Here is a 22,995-nt window from a genome sequence, read left to right as displayed (position 1 = left end):
ACACGATGCGAAGATTTGACGTATAACTATTGACTATTGTTCACATCAAAACCTCTCAAATTCACTAAAAAATACGTTGAAAATATATTACAAGAATCTGCAGATAGGGCGTTTTGATAACCCTTACATTTGAGTGGTCTCCATACATTACAATTTTTTTCATACATTACAATTATTCTATGTTTTTCTTTTGCACTGGGTTTTTAAAAAATCTTCTTTCACCAATTCAACACCACTAAAACATTATATATAATATATAAATATAATCAATAAAAAACATAAACCTAACAATCCTCAATTCATCTAACTAGCTAGCTACGTTAGCGTAACAGATTTGTAATTCTTCTTATGACTACATCCAAATGCATAAGTTGGCGTTGATATCATGGAGATATCGACACTTTTTGAAGACTAATTAATACCTTTTGTGAAATTTTGCTTTATGTAAATGTAAGAGTGCTGAGAAAGAAGCTAGTGTCATTTGCATAATACTAACTCTTTATGAGATTGCAGTTAGGTAAGTGATCGTGGGACTTTTTTAAAATAAATGTTGGTCAATTAAAAAGAAACACAGGCTAAGTAATCAAAATAACGATTTGTTTCTCTTTGAAAATAGATATGATCTTGTTACATGTATTATAAAAGAAATATGCTCCATGTTTCATTACTTGAATTCCAATACGATAGTCTGACAAGATTATACAAAATGCAAGCAGTATTTTGGTCTATACGCGCTAAAATCTTTATTTACTCTAACGGTGGCGACAGTTTGAAGTCAATTACTACTAACCCATTTTACCAAAAAAAAAATTACTACTAACCCTCAATAAACTAGTAAAAATAGGGCCACTTGAGATATTAAAAGCACTTTGTAGTCATGCGGCAACAGAGCCTTTATTACAAACAACACTCATAACAATGCTTTTACTACATTGCGCCAAAGACGGAACAAACTACAAAAAGAAAATGAATTGGAACAATCGAACAACATACCCATTTATACACATATCTCTCTCTTGCTCTTTGGACATATCTTGCAATCAGACAAAAAAAGCGACCACATTTTGTAATTTCGAGGTTTTTAGGTCCACATTTCTAATACAGTAACGCATCAGAAGATGCCATGAGTGGCTGGTTCATATAAAACATGTTCATATTAAACTGACTCACGAGGAAATCATCAGACTCTGGACCAGACAGAGTGTTCGAACAGATCCCGTTGGTATTGTCAAGGAAACCGATGATGTCGTTGAGAGATTCGAGCCTGTGGCTGAGTTCATCGAGCTGAGCTCTGAGAACAGAGTTCTCTGCTTCGACGGTTAAATAGTGTTGCGTTGTGATGCTGACACTTGTCACGATCTCGCTGTTCTCTTTCCTAAGCTGATTAACCTGAGCCGTTAGATCGTCAAGAAGCTTCTGTTTCTTCTTTCTTGATCTCCTCGCTGATTCACGGTTTGAGAGCATCCTCTTCCGTTTTCTCTGCTCCATGAGATTCTCCTCAGGTCCTGACGACGTTTGAATCGTCGAAGAAGTTGTTCCAGACGACGACGAGTCCATCCAGCACACACACACACAAACAAACAAAGAAGTCTTTTTCGAGAAGAGAGAATATTAAAATGGGTTTTCTTGTAGGGGAAGTCAAGAACAGAACAGAACCAAGAAAAAAGATTTATTTTTTGAAACTAGGGTTTTATTTTAATTATACGACTATGTAATAAAGTTGAGAGTTTGAGAAACTATGAGACGTAGTAAAGCCAGTAAAGGAAGACAACAGAGAAAGATTGAACGAGATGGGTCCTGCGCCTGATTGTAGAGTTTAACATAAACCCAGAGAGGAAGATCTCACTGAGTATAATCGGAGACATGTGTCTCAAAGACCAAGAACTGCTGGTTAAGCATCAATGTTTTTATCGATTTTTTTTTTTTTTGAAAGATTATTCTAACAGAAACTGAGAACTTCTATAATGAATCGTATGAAGAAAAACGAAAGCAAGAGAAGAAGAAGGAGAGAAAGGGGGATGTGAATGGTTTAAGAGAATGAATTTATAGAAGAAAATTCAAGAAAAGTGTTTTGAGTGATTCTGCAACTTGATGAGAAGTGGTTCATGTGTTTGCATTCTATTGGAGGTATTTATTTGTTTTAGTTTTGATTTTCCTTACTTCCTTTTGGCTACTTTTTTTTCTTATCACTCTTTGACTAAAGGCTGGTAAAGAAGTATCTACACAAGTCGGCAATATTTAGAGAAAAAATTACTTAATAATTTAATCAAGTTGGAGAAACTTAAACAAAAGTTCAGCAACAAAAAAACTGATTAACGTGTTGTGTTACGTTAAAATTATGCCAGTATTAAACTTCACCATTGATAAATACAGTACTAGAATTAATTTATGTTTCAGCTCAATTCCAATATTATGCCAGTCAATAAATTTTGTTTATTCATCTCTTTATTAAAAGAGAAGTTGGAGAAACTTAAACAAAAGTTCAGCAACAAAAAAAACTGATTAACGTGTTGTGTTACGTTAAAATTATGCCAGTATTAAACTTCACCATTGATAAATACTATAATTAATTTATGTTTCAGCTCAATTCCAATATTAAATAAATTTTGTTTATTCATGGAGTTAAATAAGCCTAAATCTTACTATGATCTATCTTTTGATATATAAAGATGGTTACACCTCAACTTTGGTATGAAAGCAATTTTTACACTTTAGAGTTTAATTATATTTACGTTTTAGGAAACCATAGTTAAACATATTATTGACCGTTCGGATTTATAAACTGTAGATGTTGATACTTCAAAGCTCACAAAAAAAGTTAGAATAGTTAAACTTGCCTAATTTTTTGGTTAACAGTAACTGTCTTTTCTTACGAGGAAACAAAATAAATAACAAATTATAGATTCTTTTTTCAACGAAGAATGCATATGCAGATGCAAACTTTCATTTTTGTATTCCTAAAAGTAAAAATTGAGTTGATGGAAAGGAGGTCACTTATTTTTTTTGGTGAATTTTCTTAAGTAAACCACATATTCATGTAACGACAAAAAGACAGAAAATTAATAATATTCGTAGAATGTATATTTTTTATTTCTCATTTTTAACCCAAAGTCAGAATCTGTCTGGAAAATCTATGAACCATTTATTTTAAAATTATATACCACCAACACTAAATAAACAAATATGAAAAGCCAGAAATAATTTTTAAAGAAAACATATAAGAAACATAAAGGAATCTATGCTTAGAGTAAAAATGAAAAGAACATGTGTAAGTAGGCAGCAGAAGAAGAGAAAAGGTGAGATGGACATGTGAGGTTGGGAAGAGAAGTCTCCAGACTCAACACAGCTGTTCCATTTTCTTTTGTGCAAATTCGAAGAAGAAAAACGTATTAATTATTGAGAATTTGCACTCCCTATACATAAAATCCACCCTATTTGCACTCCATACATTATTTCCCCCCAATTTTTTTTTCCCCATCACTACTATTTTCCCCCTATTCTATGGTATCCCACCTTGTTTAGTATATTGACCTAATTTGCTCTTAATTATTTATTCAGAATTTCAGATGCTTATAGTGTTTTGAAGGATGGCAGGTTAACGTGAAATCACTATTTTGTGTTGGAGAATAACATTATGCTCAGTAAAGTAATTCTACAGTATATATGATAATTAATGTATTTTCACCGACTTAATCATAAATGATACATTTAACAAAAAATCAATTTACGATCATTACTGTACTTAAAAAGAACAATAATATTTTGGGAAAGTGTGGAAGAGATCCACTGATCTAGCCCAGTTCCCTAAACGATGTTGCATGAATTTCACCAAATACATTCACTCTACATGCTTTTTAACAGTGAAGCTACACAGTACACACCATAGATCGAAATCGGATCATGGGATCCTAAAAAATTAGGTTTGATTTTTTATTTTTTTAAATTAGGCTTAAATTTTGAAACAACAACGTACCTAATAGTTGAAACTTTCTATCATTGATAATGATGTCACTCCAATTTTGACAGACGTCTCTCCGAAAACCTCAAAAAGTATCTGAGCGCACATGTGTGTCCATTTATTACACGTTCACGGTTCACGGTTCACGTGATTACAATTTTGATTTACTTTTAGTATGAATATTTTACTTCCAAAGTACAATTATTATTTTTACAGTGGCTGCTGAGGATAGTAGTAGAACATCTTTTGGCCTTTGAAGGTAACAAATGGTCTGGAGCATTCATGCGATCTTCCGTGTTTCAACTCCTTTTTGTATTTCACTATCTCTAACAATTACTATTTCCAATAATTCACGTATAAACTTTGGAGATAGAGAGCTAAATTAGTTCCAAAAAGATAAGAGGGCTAAGTTAGTTGAACGTCCATTGATTGATTTGGTTGATATATCTAATCTGCACTCTCCTTTCATTGTTATCATCAGAAACCAAGTTGGTTAGGCAACAAAATTAGTTTTAGATATCTAATACTCCTTCCTTTCCTAAAAAGTTCATATTATAGAGAAAACTTTTGTTTAAAAAAGATACATATTTTATATTTTCAATATAGTTTTTGTCAACTAATAATGAGAAATTGTGAAGTTCAAGAACATAAATTGCATTTTTTAAAATCTTATTGGTTTAAAAATATAGAAAATATAAAATTACAAAAAATTATGCTTAATATGTTTTATTAAAAAGCGTGAAAATTCTAAAACATGGATCTTTTAAGAACGCGATGAAGTATATATCCATGGACATGGTGCTTTCTTTAATACTCCCTCCGTTCCTTAATGATAGATTTTCTAGAAAAAATATTTGTTTCAAAAAGATGTATTTTGTGTTTTCTATGAAAAAATGTAAACTTCAAGAAAATTAACTGACTTTATTGAATTACTATTAGTTAGAAGTTATTGAAAATTGAAAATTACAAAAAACGATACATGTATTATGATAGTTTAATGTGTTTTTTTAATATGTGTGAAAATAGTAAAAAGTCTATCTTTTATGAACGGAGGGAATATAAGAAAAAATTATATTGTTGGAAGAAAAATATGATCAGTAAATATCATGGAGGGTACATATAATCTTTAAGTGGGGACAGCGAAGGGGAGAGGCCAAAGGAAGTAATGAAGGCAAAGGCAAAAAAGGAAAACAAAAATCAAATTTGCGTTCCATCTTTTGCAATCACATGCCCAAACAACAAACCCTACAATCCAAAGACCCATCGCACTCAAAAATATAATTGCTGGGACTATTATGTTACAGGCGGTTATTATAATACAAATACAGTCAAACGTAGATTGTACTGTAATCTCGTCCACAAAAGTCACAAATACTTAGGAATTAGAAAAACACACACACAAACGATGCCACAGGCAAAAAACACAAACAGTTATCACTTCAAATAAATGTTCAACTCAGTTGCTTTTCAGATGAATATGTTCCTCATTTGGAAAACAAAAACACAAATAAACTCTCTGTTATCCAGCCACTTGTCGTGTGATCTCATCTTAATTTTGGCACATTTAGTGCCCGAAAAACTGAAAAAAGTAAGACAATAGTATTATGAATAGAAACAATGATGTGGGATGTTAAATTATATATGTTTATGACTTTTTGTCCTTACCAGCTTCTTCTTCTTCATTTTCTTCTTCTTCTTTTTCTCAATGTATGCCAAAATCTCCTCCTGACTCACAAGAGCTTCCTCTAAAGCCTAAACCGAAAAGAAGAACCAAAATTCACTTATTACACTGATTAATATGTTGTTTTGGTTATTGATATAAATATTACTATATGTTAATTAACAAGGGTTTACTTGAAACTAATTACCTCTTCTAATTACTCTAGCTAGAAGCCTAGACTCATGTATATATACTCTACAAGGTTAATCAAATACAAGTAAACCCTTATTAGTATATAAGTCTAGCTCGGATAATTAGAATAGGTAATTACAAGTAAACCCTTGTTAACCTAGTATATCTCTATAATTGTCAGGGGCATTATTGGTAGTTTAGGTTTTGTCTTACCTTCTGTATCTGGGTCAGCTTTTGCTCAAGCACTTGAACACGGTAAGCGCGGCCTGAAGTTTCTCCTCCTTTTCAGATTCGATATTAGCTGGCTTCAAATCAAGGGACATCCACTTTTCTTCCAGCTCAGCCATACGTTTCGTCATCAGCATATACTCAGAGCTCGAGACTGGTGTTGCAAATTGAACTTTAGTTTTCTTGGACCTAGATTCTTCATAACAAACTGAGTTTCCATATATAGCAGCCTCGGTGAGTTTGTGTGGAACGTCTTTTGATAGCCTAACCATTGCAACAATTCCCATCACAAAGGCCATGACCCCTCCCACAAGTGATCCACCCCCTTTATTCGGTGCCCCCTTCCTCACGTAACATTCTAACCCTACATAAACTTGAATTTAGTGCATGCAGAAGAAACATGTTTTGTTTTTTAGTTTGAGCTAAATATGAGAAGATATTATATACACCTTTAGAGAGAGGATCATTTTCGGCTTTCTGATACCGTGACATATCCATGGACTTGTCAATGGTTGTAATTTGCTCCTCTTGTGCATTGTCTTCATCCTTTTTCTTATTGTATCTCTCAACACTCTGCGGCGTTAATGGGTAATTTCAGTACACCGTAGAGTACTAATTATCTGCTTTAAAATGTATTCTTCTTCTTTAGCTTACTTTAGGAACTGAAATTGATCTTCCTTGGTCAACATGCTCGTGTTCATCTTCCGAGATTGGTGCGCACTTCACTTCACGGTTTATAGCCATCTATTTCCATTTTAAAATATGTTGTATTTATCAGATTCAAGATAGCAGTTTAATTTAATTAAATTTCGGTTTCTAACTAAGGAACATGTGAAATGTTAAGTACCTTGAGAACCTCAGGATCATTCCATGGACCTTTGTCAGAGCGCATACAACCTCCTTTGTCTTCACAAGTGCAAGCGCCTCCAAAGAACTCTGGTAACTCACTATTTAGTACAATACCAAAAATCTAATGAATACTTGAGTCTCCATAGCGAAGCAGAACTTACTTTTTAATGATTCCAGAGATGTGTGATCTTACCTAGCATCGATGACTTCAAGCAATTTGCTATGATATTTGTTACCAAGAACATGAATCTTTGCAGTGGTCTTGGGATCAAGAAACGACTTAACTGTGCTCCACAAGAGCCGGAACCCGGAACCCGCATTGATGATGAACATCCGGTTCAACGTCTACAATAAAATTTTATTTTTGTGTTTACATTATGTTACTTTTTAAAAAAATAATTGTAGGATTTTACCAGAATAAATATGTGTTAAGTGTTAACGCAAAATGGAAGGTTTGCAAAAATATATATTTTGGGTTTTAAAATTTGAAAGGATTTTTTGGGTTAAAAGTGTGAAACCCCTTTTGTATTTTTGTTCACAATCACATCATTTAAACATAATAACATAACTCGATGACTGAGACCAAACTATGTATAAACCTCATGATAATTGTCATTGTCAATCTTGAGAAGACTTTGAAGAAGCTCTCTCGCAGATTTGCTGAAATTCTTCATCCCCTAATTACTCAGAACAACGCACAAATAGTTTTAGACAATAAATTTTTTTACCTTTTTGTACTCAAAGACACGAAGGATGGATTTAATTATCGTATACATACCACGCCTTGGACATCAAAAATAGTTGTGCTCTGATCAATGTGCTTATTGGCAGCGACAGAACAAGCAGGGAACTTGATATTGAAAGTCTTCTCGAACTCTTTGACATGATATTTCACGTACCGGTCCATTGTTGTCACTTGAAGTAGCTTGTTCGCATCAATTTGACCTAATCTCTCAATGTAAACCGGCCTGCCTTCCTTGTCTATTCCATGATAGCCTTGAGGGTAATACTTCATGACTTCATCAATCTCTTTGAACTCAAAATCCTTCATCATAATTTAGAAACATACATTATTGAACCTTTTTTTTAGCTAAATAGAACGTATTTTGTTAACCAACATAAGATAAGAGTTTTAAATCCAAAAAAAAAAAAAACAAAATACATGAGATGAGAGTTAGGTCAAAATTGCTCCCAGGTTTTAGCAAAGAGATTCACCTCGATGATTGTGTCAGCCCCGAAATCTTTCCTCCATTGAATCATGTCTTTCCACATTTGTTTAGCTTTCTCAATGTCAAACTTTCTTGCCCTCAGAAATCTGTTTTATGTTCAACATAAAAATTTGAAATAAAATTATCTGCGCATGTTAATGATTAATTGATTTTAAAGCTAAACATCGTGTCTTTTCTTTACACTTAAAGATTTGCCCAAAAATAATAAATATGGCAATCTAACTTTGTCATATGATAGGATATTTATATCCCATAAAGTCTAGTCCAACCAAGCTTATCGGGATTATAATCTCCAATCTTATCACCTAATAATACTCAAGTCTAGAATGCAATAATACGCTTTATGAATGGTCACTCAATTACTGTCATGATTACGATAATTAATTAAGTAGAGGTTGACTGGTAATGAAGAAGAAATGTGTACCGAAGCATCATGTGTAGATCATCGAGTTTGTATGGCAAGAGCTCGTCAAGGACAAGAACTTGACGAAAAACATCAATAGATTGAAGGTCTTCTGCGTCGATGTCGTTCTCAATCGGTACGGACATGACCCTGCTTCTTCGACCCTTTTTCTTGATAGAGTTCTTGAATCTGTTTGACGCGCTTAATGCTTTCTTCTTCAGCGAACCCATCTTCATTATCTTCCTCTCCTCCTCCAATATCTCTATTTCTGATATTAACACATTCAGTTTGCATTAGTTTTTAAGAAATAATTTACATGAATTAACGCAATAGTTGAAACTAGGACAAACCAGGTCTGATCTCAGCCATGGTTAGATGAATTATAAAGCACTCTGTTTCACACGGCAAGTGGATACCTACCAAGACAATATAGTCAACCAATATCTTAAAAAGAAGTTCAGATCAAATTACAAGAGAACTGTGTATTAAGGGATATGTATCCCAAATTGGAAAATCAATGGGACATTAAGTAATATATAAAAGGTTAGGGCCAATCCACTAATTGCCAATTGGTTTTAAGTTGGAAGCCCAAGAAATCTAACATGGTATCAGAGCCCAGATCCTAATAAGTTAAACCCCTAATTAATATTAACTCTACCCGACCGGGTACATAGGTCGTAATTGACTCGCTCGACCGAGTATAACTGTCTTAAAGTTCCGAGATTTCTGGCCGATAAGAGCCATCATCTCGAGGAGGGGTATTAAGGGATATGTATCCCACATTAGAAAATCAATGGGACATTAAGTAATATATAAAAGGTTAGGGCCAATCCACAAATTGCCAATTGGTTTTGAATTGGAAGCCCATAATAAACCTGAATCTAACATGGTATCAGAGCCAGGTTACGACCAATGTGGGATACATATCCCTTAATACTGTGAGATGAATCTAATGAATCAAACTAAGTTATATGTTATAACAAAATGTGTTTTAGGATACAAAAGATAAGAAAGCTAAAGAGATGTATTGAGAGAGAGCTTTTACCTTATTGCAGAAGTGTTTGGGGAGGGGTAAGGGAGGACGTTAACGATAATGGGGAGACTCATTTGAAACTACTTCATAACATGTAGAAAAATCTTTTCGTTCTGATTCTATCAATCTATATACTGACATGACCCGTCCTATCCCTTTTATAAGCCATATGAAGCACTTGTCAAAACACAAAATACATCTCAAATTAAAGGGCAACATTTTACAGAATATTAATTTGGTTAGTGGTTAATTTAGTTTGACCTTGAATCAACATATCCTTGTGGGATGTTCTCTTTACAGGCAAACTTAAAAAAACTCGGACCTCATTACTTAATAAATACTCTCTCTGTTTTTAAAAGATGCATATTCTAGATTTTTTACATATATTAAAAAAACTCATTAAATATGTATTGTTTTTTGTGAAAAACAATTTTTCATAACTTTAACCCAATATAAATTCAATAAACACCATTAATTTTTTTGAAACTTACAATTTTTTCATAAAATCATACATTGAAAAAGTAAAAAATGTATCTTTTTAAAAATAATTTTTTTTCCAGAACATACATCTTTTAGGAACGGAGAGAGTATGTTTTTAAGTCTCCACAAACCATGGTCCTAATTAAAAAAAAAATTAAACATCTTTTTTAATAAAAGCATTTTATACCGTTTTAGTGTTATATTTACCATCTTTAATTTATATAGAAGGCCATTTATTCTCATCATATTATGATATAGACCGCCCTAGTAGTGGCAAGAAAAAAAACCTTACTTCTCTCTCGAACAAATCTCTGACGGCGTGCTCTCCCCCGATGTTCGGTGACCTCTCCCGGCGTCGAGGCTCTCTCATCTCAAACCTTGTTTTCTTTTTGCCCTTTCATATGGTTTCACACTCCTCAACGATATGTTCGGTGTTCTATATTTCAAATTAGCTTCCGGTGTCAAATCCGACCTTGGCGGTGCTGATGACGGCCTCTGGATGATGGATATATGGAGTTCCGGCGAGTTAAGTGAAGAGAAGCCTTTGAGCAGGGTCGGCGTTTAGGGTTAGTGAGTTGAGCCGATCGTTTTTCCCCTTTAGATCTGGCAGTGGCGGAGCCAGAAAGTTTTTGTACCGGGGTCAAATTTTTTTATCTCCAAATACATAATTTATAACCACGGAAAAACTATAAATATACTATATGATCATTCATATCTTAAAACTTGTTTACCATAATTATTTACTACAATTTAAAATAATTTTGATAAAACAAATCATAAAAGTTTTAGAAATTCATTACTGATGCGATATTGTAATATTATTTTTTGATGATTTTCATTGGCTGATATTGTTTTGCCGATTCAGAAACTGATCCATTAGTTAACTGATAAATTTACATAATCATTGAATCATAATCATTTTTAGTTTGCTAAAATAAAGAAGAGAGTGTATAACAAAAAAAAATAGAAAACTTATTTAAAAATTATTCGATCAAAAAAAAATTATCTAAAAATTGTTTGGGGAACATGAGAGTTCTTCCTCTTTGCGTTGTCCAGAAAAGAAGTACAAATCCCTTTTTTTCAAATTCGCTCATTATTGGACCTAATACAATTTGGGAGTTATTGAAATATGTAACTAACACTTATTATAAAAACGTGTTTATTGAAATCTAAGCTAAAATTAATATAAATCAAATGTTTAACAAATAAAATAAACATATTATTTATATAATTTTAAATTATCTTCAATCTTTAATGTTTTGTGATTATATTTGTGAAATTATATTTTTAGTGGGGTCAAATTTTCATTTTTAATGGGGTCAATACAAATTTTCTTAAATAAAAAAAATATTTTTTAAAAAAGTAGTGGGGTCAGCTGACCCCACACCTCCTTCACTGCCTCCGCCCCTGAGATCTGGCATGACTCTACTCGAAGGAGGAGGCAAGAGGCCCTGTTGTGTCCCTTTCATCGCAGATCTGGTAGTTGGTAGGGGGTATCGACTTGTTTTTTCAGATCTGCAAGGTGGAGGGGCAATGTCGTATGGTGTCGGAGATGTTCAGCGTCTGCCCAAATCTGGTATGCATCCTTTTGGTTCAGTGACCAATGGTTTGGTCAGAGTAGAAACCCGTATTTACTAAGTATTGTTTTCGGTTGTTCTTGTTTTCGCTCAAATCTGGGTTTCGATGTCTCTATGCTTGGAGTTTGACAATTGGTTTAGTAGACGTTCTTCCAATGGTGGTGAGTGCAGTGATTGCTTGTCGTCCGTTTCTTTTTCCGTGAGTGTGTCCGGTAAGGTTCGGTTGGTAAGGCTTCGTCTTCGTGGTGTTTTCGTTGGGCTTCTATCTCGGAGTAAATGGACGTTTATGATTACATCGCATCCGTATCCGAAGGTTAGGTTGATCGATACAATATCGATCCCTCTTGTCGGGTTATGAAGTCTCAGGTTCTTGGGCGTTATCGTTTGGCGAGCGTAGGCTGCAGCGATAAGTCGTGTGTGGGTGTAAGAAGTGGAGGTTATCGTGTGTGTGGAGGGCTATGTGCAGCAACGGTAAATCCCGATCATTGGCATGTACTTATTTCTAAAGTTTGATGAGCTAATATGTTTCAGACTTGAGTGTAACAGTTAATCGTTATTCTGGGTTTAGATGTGATTTTAGTTTTATGTATTGGTTCCATAAGTTATTCCGGTGTGGGTTCTAGTTGCCGCTTTCATATGGGTTCTTGTTTCTGGGGCTGTTTCATTAAGTCGTCAGTTTAGGTATGAACTCTTGTATTTTATCTTGGAATGAATATCAAACCTTTGACAGAAAAAAAAATTATGATATAGACCACTCAAATCGTATGACATTGACAAAAAAAAAAAAAAAAACTAAAACTAATGAGCAACCAATCGTTTATAAGTAGCTAAATAAAAGATGAATAAAAGAGAGAAAAGGCATGCCCTCGTATTAAGACGAAGTGCAATCCACTACTTGAACATTTTGTCGATGTTAAGAAAATATTGATGTCGACCAAAGTATGATATAGTTTATTTAATTTAATTTTCGTTGTTGTATGATGTGACTTGTAATATTATCTCCCAAACTGAATACATGCCCAAAATGAAATACTAAACAGAAAAGTTTTTTTTTCTTCTATAAATTATTGACCAATAACAAAGAATATTCTTTAAAAGAAATAGTGGCAGATATACATACAAATACAAAAAAATACAATTTGGTATTTGTAAATAATATATCCCATGACCACACGGCGATATTTCCCAAAGACGGTGCTGATGCCTGGTATACAACATTGTTTCTTCGTTCAGATATTACATTCAACAGTTATAAGTTTAGAGAAAGTGGTGTATTATATAAGTCAAACATCCGATCTAGTGTGATAAGTGATACACTGATACATATGACAAACAATCCGTAATATAGACAGTTTGGATCCAGTATGTAGTAATAATTCCGAAGGGCGAAGACAGCGACAAACGGGCTGACAAATAAATAATTGGGCCTACAATGGCCTGGAATTAGGCCCATATATGGATTTGTAACGAACGAGTTAGCGAGGAGCCCTCGTCTCCCGCCGATTATTATATGATCCTCCTCTCCGAGAGCTCCGAAACGCGGCGTTTCACTCTCCTTCTCTCTCTCTCTCTCTCTCTCTAATCTCTATCTACAACGCCACGGAACTCGACTTCCAAAATCTCTACTCTGAATCTACTATCACTGTCTCAAGGTTAGGCAAATCTCGGAGTGATTTTGTTTTGTTTTGGCCGTGTAGAATAAAGTTGAATGCTTTTAGCATCTGTTTTGCAATTATACTCCAATGAGGTTAGTTATGGATGGGGTTTAAGCATATAGAGATTTAAGTATAGTAAATTGATTGTTACATAACATTTCGATGCAAAGGTGCTTACTTTATATGAGTTTGGTCTTCTTGTAACTGATCTCGTCCGAAAAGTTTTTGGGTTTTCTCTGTTTCAGGTGTTTGCATAACCCTACAAAGATTCTACCTTTGCTGCCTATCACCATTATCAAACATACTAAAAGTTTCCATCTTGACAATGGCTACCACTCTCAATGAGCCTCAGCGAGCTTCTTACCAAGTTGTCGTCGCCGCAACCAAGGAAATGGGCATCGGCAAAGACGGGAAACTCCCCTGGACTCTCCCTACCGATCTCAAGTTCTTCAAAGACTTAACGCTAACCACTTCTGACTCCACCACCAAGAAGAACGCTGTTGTAATGGGTAGGAGAACCTGGGAGTCCATTCCCGCAAAGTATAAGCCTCTCTCTGGTCGCCTCAACGTCGTCTTAACTCGCTCAAGCGGGTTCGAGATAGCCAACGCAGAGAACGTTGTAACGTGCAGAAGCCTAGACTCTGCGCTAGAGTTGTTAGCTGGACCTCCCTATAGTCTCTCTATCGAAAAGGTGTTTGTGATAGGAGGTGGCGAGGTCTTGAGGGATTCGTTGAACGGATCTAGATGTGAAGCCATCCACTTAACTGAGATTGATACGTGTATTGAATGTGATACGTTTGTTCCCGCGGTTGACGCTTCTGCGTATCAGCCTTGGTGTTCGTCTTTGCCAATGTGTGAGAATGGAGTTCGATTTTGCTTCACCACTTATGTTCGTGTGAAGAGTGATGACTCAAAGGAGGCACTTCAAGTTGATTGGAAGAAGTTTTCTTCTCTTCTTCCTAAGAAGGTTTTTGAACGGCACGAGGAGTTTCTATACTTGAATCTTGTTGATGAGATCATCTCTAGTGGGAACTTGAAGAACGATAGGACAGGGACTGGTACATTATCTAAGTTCGGTTGCCAGGTGCGCTGTACTAATACCGTTTGATATTGTATCTGAATGTCTTGTTCTTGTTTGCTTATTAACACATCTTTGGATCCACAGATGACGTTCAATTTGCGGAGGAGTTTTCCACTTCTGACGACAAAGGTACGCTCATCTTTACAGTTGACGTTCATGTTGGAACCCTTAAAAAGAGTTTGCTTCTTGTTCTCTGCATACATTCAAGCTTTTACAAGATCTGTTTGCATTTTTTATTTGCAGAGAGTTTTCTGGAGAGGTGTTGTTGAGGAACTTTTATGGTTCATAAGCGGTTCAACTAATGCAAAGGTAAGAATCAGATCTTTTATCATATTCTTCATGCCTTAAGCACCGTTAGGCCCGCGGGTTCGGGTTATTCGGTTCGGGTAGTTTGGTTTATGGTTAGTTCAATTTGACATAAATCTTACCAAATTAACTCCAAATAAAGTTTGGTTCAATATTCGGTTAGTTAGTTTTTGAAAATCCTATCGAATATCGGTTAGTTTTTGGTTTAATTTTGTTAAAATTTTGGATAAATTTGGTCAATTTCAGTTAAATTCAGTTAGTTTGGTTCGGGTTTTTGGTGTAGTTTGGTTATAAGTTTTTTTTTTAAAAGAAAATCGAAGTAATTGATTGCTGAACCGAAAACCGAATTTTTTACCTAAACCTGTCTAATTGAACCGAACTCCTAACGGAAGTAACTGAACTAACCGAACTAGAGTGTAAGCAAACGAGCTATATTGTTTATCTGAGTGGTTTGTGTAAGTGGCAGCTACTTCAAGAAAAGGGTATCCATATCTGGGATGGGAATGCGTCAAGAGAGTATCTTGATGGGTAAGTTCTAATAGAAAATTTTCTATTCTAGTATAAGCTGAAACTATACGGTCATCACACTGAAAATTTGAAACATTATAATTTCAGTATTGGACTAACTGAGAGAGAGGAAGGTGACCTTGGACCCGTTTATGGATTTCAATGGAGACACTTTGGTGCTAAGTCAGTACCTTCTCTCTTTGCTTTTCTGAGTTTTAGCAAAACATTTTTATACTGTTTAGCAATTTTGTTTAATCTCTTTCTACAGGTACACGGATATGCATGCTGATTACACTGGCCAAGGATTTGATCAGCTCTTAGATGTAGTTAACAAGATCAAGAACAATCCTGATGATCGCCGGATAATAATGTCAGCTTGGAATCCTTCTGACCTTAAGCTGATGGCACTTCCTCCTTGCCACATGTTTGCACAGTTTTACGTTGCAAACGGAGAGCTCTCGTGTCAAATGTATCAGCGCTCAGCAGATATGGGTCTTGGTGTACCGTTTAACATTGCCTCATACTCACTTCTTACATGCATCCTAGCTCATGTCTGTTGTACGTTAGATTTTCACTACAGAAAGAGTATTATTTTTCTTCTTTTATTGATGTTTTGCTGATATTATGCAGATCTTGTTCCTGGTGATTTTATCCATGTGATTGGAGATGCTCATGTTTACAAGAACCATGTTAGGCCTCTACAAGAGCAACTTGAGAACCCACCAAAACCTTTTCCTGTGAGTATATAAGCACACGTGATCTTTGATGAATGCATAAGCTTAGTTTGTTTCAACTATATTCTTATTTATATTTGGGCTCTTTACAGGTTTTGAAGATAAATCCAGAGAAGAAACATATAGATTCTTTTGTGGCAGCTGATTTCGAGCTCATTGGCTATGATCCTCACAAGAAAATAGATATGAAAGTGGCGGTTTAGCTTGAAAAAACAGAGTTCTTCTGAATATTCTAGTTAAAACTTGAATCATTTTTGTTGGGTGATGATGTAGAACATTTGGATGATAAGATGTTAAAGATGGAATTGATATGTATCCAGGCCTAATCACAAAGTCAATTATTGATAAGCAGTTGGTTTATCTGTTTATCCAAAAAAACTAAAGTTTTGTGTTACTTGTGGGTGACGTTTCTTTTATTTTAAATGTGTGAGATTTTGTTTTTGTTTTCATAATCCTTAACTCTTATCAGCATGCAGCTTAGTAAAATCAATACAATACTAAAAGCCCGATATATAGAGCAGAGAGCACGCCACGTAGGATAGTTTATTCAGGCCAATCAGGAACATGTATTTTGACACGTCACAATCGCTCGACATTTTGTGTGGGCTATGTAAATTTTTTTATTCGGCCCATCTCCACCCCCAAAATCTTTTTCGTGCCAAGTTTTGCAATTCTCTCTCGGACTCTTCCAGTTCGTCTTCTCCAAATCTCTGAGTTCATGCCCTAACGTCCTTAGATCTAATGTTCTTGAAGTCTCATCTGGAGCCGACATAATTGAGAGCGTCAACACTTACGCTCGCCGGAGAGGGAGAGGTGTCTCTGTGCTCAGTAGTAACGGCATGGTGGCTAACGTCGTTCTCCGTCAGCCGGTGACGGTTCATGGGAATAATTGCGGAACTGGAGCCGGAGTTGCAGGGGTTGTGACTTTACATGGAAAGTTTGACATAATTCCATCACTGGTACGGTGCTTCCGCCGCCCGCGCCGCTGGGATCAGGTGGGTTGTCAATCCAAGTCGAATCCAAGTCTGTAATGGTGGTCCTACGGTTCCTCCAAAAATATTGGGAGGTATGGTTCTGAAACTTTTAAGAAATAAACATGTATATGGTACACGTTTCCTGCAAAAATAAATTCTACAACATGTTATAGTTTACTTTCTAAGAAACACTTGGACTTATGAAGGAAATCTCTATCTAAACCTACCCATTTTTAATTCGATAACACCATCCCTGCGATCAAGATTATATAAACAGGTAAGTCACGACTTACATAAACCTATCTTACCAGCAAATTTATGTGTGTTACACATACTTACTCCATGCAGCTTTGAAGTTGAAGCAGCAGAGAGTTGATACCATGGAAGGGATAAAAAGAAAGAGCTCGGGCAATATGAGACCTCCACACGTTCATCTCCAACTCCAATGAGCAGGTAACACTCATTCTTCAAACATACTTTAGTGCTCTTATGTTGTTTCAGGATAGACTCAACTAAGGTTAGCATTTTTGTCCTCCCCAAGACATAGGAAACTGGTTTTCTTTGCAAGGCCCAGATTGTTGGTGTCCTCAAATAAAATGGATGGTCCTTTGTTTCTTGCATCAGTTGCAGCAGGAAGCTTTCAAAATCCGTCACTTCCTTCAGTTGCAACCGATATCTTTCTTCCAACCTGACATGAGTCATCAGGTCTAAACTTTCATTCCCGATACATTTTCAAAGTATCAGCCTAATATAAATATCTGCTAACAGTTCACGTCCTCCAGATCCAGGTTTCGTGTTGAACTAGCTGTCGATGACGGAAAGGACAGTGCCACTTTTGTGGTCTTTGCCAAAGAGATGACAAAACTCATCAAGAAAGAGGCAACAAATCTGGCTCTTGAGGAAGTACGTTTTCCTTTCATAATTTCTCTTAAATTTGGCATATAATATTTTCTCTTACTCTAAAGCCGCACAAAGCCCCCAACCTACCTAATTGAGATGAGTGGCAGTGAGGAATATCTTGAGGATCTAGCTGGCTATGAATATGTTTCTCAGCTACGTGTGACTCCCTACAATTTCATTCCAAATCACCGTACGTTCATGTTCACCGTCTCAGCAATTAGTGAAGACCTCTTATTTGGCACTCAGGCAGGGGTAGGATAATATATGCTTTCAAAGTTTTTAAGATTGCTGATATTAATTAACACACAGGTCCTACTGTTTCTTACAGTGACATCAGCAACCCACCTCCAGTCGTGGATATGGAATCTGGAGAAGCAACAGAATCTGCCAACACCATGGGTTGGTGGAGATATCACCGGGAGTTGGTGAAGCAAGTCTGACAGGTTATGCAGCCAACGAGAACAAACGTCCCTGTAAGTGATTCTCGCAAGGCCATCTAACCGTTAAAGTTTAACGTCAACAATGCATAAACGTAGGTTTGGTCATGTAAATATAATTTTTTATACTATCTAACTTAAAAGTGAAGATTAGAGGCTAAAAATAAAAGATGCAATTTTAGTTACTAACTCTGCCAATTTAAAATAATCTTTTTTGCACCAAATAAAAAAACTCAGAACAATAAACTTATTGTAACACATATAAAACTACTAAAAAAACATTTTAACAAATTCAGAGAAACATCAAACATATAAACATACCTTCAGCCATTTGAACACTAAAAATAACGCTCATAAACTCACCACAATTTAACCAGTTTTAGTCACCAAAGCGACTTCCAGTTTACTAAAAAAACCCACGAAACAATACACAATTTAACACAAAGTCTCACACCTACTGCACAGTTTCAATAACAACTTTACAAACTATTGCAAATCCTTGGCAACTTAAAGGGTAATAACAAAAAAAATCAATATCCCCGCGCAAGCGCGGGGGTTGGCCTCTAGTTTTAGTAATAAGCTTTGTATCAATAGCTTTCAGATCTTTGATCAAACAAAAAGGTTTCAGATCAATGCACAGCCGTTCAAATAATATTTTCTTTTAATTTAGATAGTCTACATCAAATATCCAAAAGGTATTAATTTCATCCAACAAAATATCTAGAAAATTATACCGAGAGGAACTTAGTTGATTCGGTTAATAATAGATAAACTAGATCATAACCCGCCCGACTGGGCGGGTCTTTGTTTTTTTGATATAAACATTTAAAAAATTACAATCTGATGGCTCCTGTTTTACTAATTAAGTATATTGTTTAAACATTGTATTTCATCAGTGTATTGTGTAACAGGGGCATCAATGAAATGTTGTGAGTCGTAAACACAATTTAGTAAGAGTTTACAAAGTTATATACCTTAAGCAATTTAGTCATATTTTTGAGTTATTATTTTAATGAAGAATTGGGAGGCTAGTATATCACTGTTAAGAACTCTTACCAATAGTCAATATAAATTATATAAATAAGGTAGATATTATTCTTGATTTATTCTAAATACATTTAAAACATGAGTATATATATGTATAAATAATGTTCATAAAATAAGTAATATCAATGATACAAAACACAAAAACAAAAAAAAAATAATGGTAATTTGGGCCGTAGTAATCTTTAGTTTAATAAAAGTAAGGCCATAGGTTTCTGTTAGGGTTTTTTTTCCGGGAAAAACACAAACTGTTGTCGTAACAAAAAAGATGATTTGTTTCTATCAAAACAGAGTAAATATTCTACAACTTTCTTTTCTCCTCAGGGAACCGTTAGACATAGAGATCGACAAAGCTTATGAATAGAAGCCTAAACTGGAGCAATATTTGAAGATCATCTGTCAATATAGCTTCAATCTCAAGGTTTGAGTTTGTTTAGTATTAATCTAACAACAGATTTCTACATCGAAATTGGGGTTTTGTTTTGCTACTGAGATTGATTAGATCTAAATCATGTAGATCATCTCTATGTTGAAGGATATATATTTCAAATCAGAGATGAAAAAGAATCTCTATAGAAGGTGTTGATTAAACATGCAAGATCATCAATGGCTGTCAAGCTCACCTCGTAACAAAAGTTAAGCGAAGAAGTCGAATAGATTCCAACATATATGAGTCGAGATAGTTAGAATCAACATACGAATAAAGCTCTGGAGTTCTTTATACAGGAGCAACTGATACGAAACAGTGAAGACAAAGAGGAAGAAAGGTAGAGAGATAATTAGACGATGTAGAACGAATCTCTATAGATGATAAGCAGGTTAGTTAATCATGTTTTTCCTGCAATTTTCACTGGAATATTGCAAATCTCCATTGAACTAACTAATGCTTTGTTTAGAAATGTTTTAACAGTGGCAAAAGAGAGACCATATTGGATTAACTGGGCAGATCTCCACCAAGATGATGCCTAAGCTCACATAGACATTGATCATATATTGGACTAACTGTGCTGGTTATTTGATCTAGTTAATTATATTTCAGTCTTTCTTTTTACTCTTTGGGTATGAACTAACATATTAGTAATCTTCACAATATCTGCGTCTTTTTTTAGCCAGAAAGATATATGTTGGAAAAGAAAGAATGTACATCCGTGTGTCAGTGTGTGTTGAAGATCAAACACACATATTCCAAACATATCACAGAAAAAAGGTTAGAAATCTACTTTCGCCTTGGTAGTACTCAAATTAAAATAAAGTTAGTAATAAAAAGAAATCAATTTCGAAACAGCATCGGTTAGAACTAAGATTGAACATTTGCCTTATAATTTATTTTTGGCTTGTCACTGATTATTGCTTGCTTAATGGTACTTGAATTTCTGTGTTTGATATAATATTGGATGGTAATTTTTAGTTTATCTAAAAAATGAATACTTAGAAAAATAAAATACTTCACTAAAATATAAATGTTGCTAAAACGAAAGAATGAAATCAGTTCGAGTTCCTTCTAAAAATACAATCCAGATCCTTGCTTTAGTGAAATCTGCAATAATCAAATAATTTATTAGATAAAAAATAGGTGATATCAATAGTCATTTAGATAGTAACTCATGTAAATAAATAATTCCATTGCAGAAACCAACATGTTTCAATATATATAGAGATAGAAAAGTTACTTGTTGATCTGTGAGGATGCACTCAAGAGATTCGCCAAAGTTGGTGTTTGATTTCCACGAGTGAAAGACCTTGACGTGTACCCTCCAATTGTCTTTGTAGGGTTTCACTTCGTTGAGGAAAACAAAACTTTGCTTGTTAGACATTTTTTTTCTCTGCTTAAATTTCTGAGTAAGAGCTGAAGGGTGATTTATATAGATTGGTAATGCGTGCCTATTCGGCATACCTAGATTTTGTATATTAATTACAAATTTAATACCTAGATTTTGTGGAAACTATCACGCAAAAAATATGCATAAGATTTTACATTGTAGGCGAATTTAGGTAAATTAGTTATTATACTTGAGAATAATCTATAAATAATACGCATAAGATAATACATTATAGGGAAATATAGGTAAATTAGTTGTGATACTTCGATTATTCCATATTTTTAATAACAAATATTTTGGGCTAGATAATAAAGAAAATTGTATTATCTAGAGTAGATTTTGTCAAGTAGTTAAGTAATATATTTGATGCAATTAATTCAAACTTGGTGAGCAATTCACGATGCACAATGACTATCAAATTTGTTCATCTTTAATTAGTTATGGTCGACATGCCATTTCCCTGATCAAACATGATTGTTCAAGCAAAATGCGTTTTGAGGATTCATTATCAAACACTGCATATTATTGTTGCACTGCCATGATCAAATAATGTTGTTTTTCTAAAATGAAATTCAGATTTCGATAAAAACATTGTGCAGGGATAAGCTGGATAAAGATCGAGTGACAAATCATATATAAACACACAAAAAAATGTATTTGAAACAGCACGTTGATGACAAACATAATTGATATGAATTTCTGTTATGAAGCTCTCTTTTTTATATAGGGAAGAGAATCAAGTGGAGTGAGATATCGAAGTCAAGTTATGTATATGGAACGCAGGAATTTATTAGATTCGTTTGTTTTTAAATTATTTACGTACATTTTTTGGTTAATTAAAAGAGTAATAATATCAATTTGTATGCTATTCATGTTCCCAATCAAAATTCTTTTTTTTCCTATTCATGCTTCCAAACAATCTTATTTTGTACTTGAGTTTTAATAAGATAGATTATGCTAAAGTAAAGATTCGAAGTGATGTTTTGTCTGGCATGTTGAATGGCAGCTGATGAATGGATCTCTGCTAACCCTGAAATAGACAATACATTCATATGGCACATATTCTCTGCTTCCTCAACTTAGTCATATCATTGTATGATGTATGCATATATCTCTTGAATTATTGGATACTTTTTTACATTTTTAGAATTATAAAATTTATAGGATGACTAGAGAAAATAAATTCACATTCGATCTGATTTTTTTTGTATAAGAAAAACATCTTTACAAACTAGTCTACGTTCAAATGGTGTTCTATATGTTTAAGTCACGATGTTTGTATAGAAAAAAAGAAAATAAACCAAACTTTATTCTACTTTTCATAAGAGTGAATACACTTTTTAATAATCTATTAATCACATGCGTGAAACGTATAAAAGTAGAGTAAACAAACTAGAAGTATTCTTCTATATTATAAGATTTGTTCCTTGCAGGTTCCTGTCGATCTCACGTGTATTCGTCATTCTCATTAGATACTATAGATTTGCATCGATCTTTTCTTATCCGATCGAGCATATCTTGTCTCTTACACCTTTCCAGATATTGGTTCATATACGTCAGATACTTTCTGACGTAGTTTCTCAAAGGAAATCATTTTTTATATTTCTGCTATTAATCTTATATTCTAACTAAAACGATTTAAAACAATAATTAGCATTTCAATCGTGAGTGCGTTGGCTAGATAAAATATTATAGGATGGTATAATGTTTTTTCCAGTGTAAAATTTAATTGTGAAAAGCTGAAATAATATAACAAATTACTTTAAACAATCACTAAAATTTAATAACAAAGAAGGAAAATACTTCTCTTTGTTTCTCGCTCAGTATAAAAAAAAACAAAACAGAAAATATATATTTGTATGTATGAATCAGTATTCTTCAGAATTTACCGATGTAGTCGTCGGTCACAGATGCTTGGAATTAACTGT

At 34.3% G+C, this 22,995-nt stretch overlaps 2 protein-coding genes, 1 long non-coding RNA gene and 1 pseudogene across 6 annotated transcripts; 2 read left to right on the top strand and 2 right to left on the bottom strand.

The window, feature by feature from the left end:
- Window positions 1-832: 832 nt before the first annotated feature.
- Window positions 833-2,100, bottom strand: LOC111214345 (bZIP transcription factor 11-like). The gene has a single exon (XM_022717073.2). It carries the CDS (start codon window positions 1,555-1,557, stop codon window positions 1,096-1,098), a length of 462 nt encoding a protein of 153 aa, XP_022572794.1. The 5' UTR covers window positions 1,558-2,100; the 3' UTR covers window positions 833-1,095.
- Window positions 2,101-5,221: 3,121 nt separating this feature from the next.
- On the bottom strand, window positions 5,222-9,108 carry LOC106428760 (annotated as a pseudogene).
- Window positions 9,109-13,123: 4,015 nt separating this feature from the next.
- On the top strand, window positions 13,124-16,252 carry LOC106393759 (bifunctional dihydrofolate reductase-thymidylate synthase 2-like). Of its 4 annotated transcripts, none has more exons than XR_002663588.2 (9): window positions 13,124-13,261; window positions 13,510-14,348; window positions 14,430-14,474; window positions 14,589-14,654; window positions 15,118-15,179; window positions 15,267-15,341; window positions 15,427-15,709; window positions 15,789-15,895; window positions 15,985-16,252. XR_002663588.2 is itself a non-coding variant. In XM_022716205.2 (9 exons), the coding sequence occupies exons 2-9, from the start codon at window positions 13,656-13,658 to the stop codon at window positions 16,093-16,095; spliced, it is 1,449 nt and encodes a 482-aa protein (XP_022571926.1). In that variant the 5' UTR covers window positions 13,124-13,261; window positions 13,617-13,655; the 3' UTR covers window positions 16,096-16,252. The 4 variants fall into 4 exon arrangements, 3 of the variants coding, with proteins under 3 accessions (XP_022571926.1, XP_013689884.1, XP_013689891.1); XM_022716205.2 differs by having other exon boundaries at window positions 13,617-14,348; window positions 15,427-15,716; XM_013834430.3 differs by having other exon boundaries at window positions 15,427-15,716.
- Window positions 16,253-17,584: 1,332 nt separating this feature from the next.
- LOC111214731 lies at window positions 17,585-21,969 on the top strand. The gene is made up of 6 exons (XR_002664071.2): window positions 17,585-17,769; window positions 17,874-18,018; window positions 18,095-18,239; window positions 19,572-19,668; window positions 19,765-20,065; window positions 20,144-21,969. It is a non-coding gene; the product is annotated as an uncharacterized LOC111214731 (long non-coding RNA).
- The last annotated feature ends 1,026 nt before the right edge of the window (window positions 21,970-22,995 follow it).

The sequence above is a fragment of the Brassica napus genome, chromosome A3 (genome assembly GCF_020379485.1).
Source record: "Brassica napus cultivar Da-Ae chromosome A3, Da-Ae, whole genome shotgun sequence".
NCBI classification, from domain to species: Eukaryota; Viridiplantae; Streptophyta; class Magnoliopsida; order Brassicales; family Brassicaceae; genus Brassica; species Brassica napus.
The sequence above is the reverse complement of the archived record's forward strand: the minus strand, read 5'-3'. Positions and strand labels throughout refer to the sequence as shown.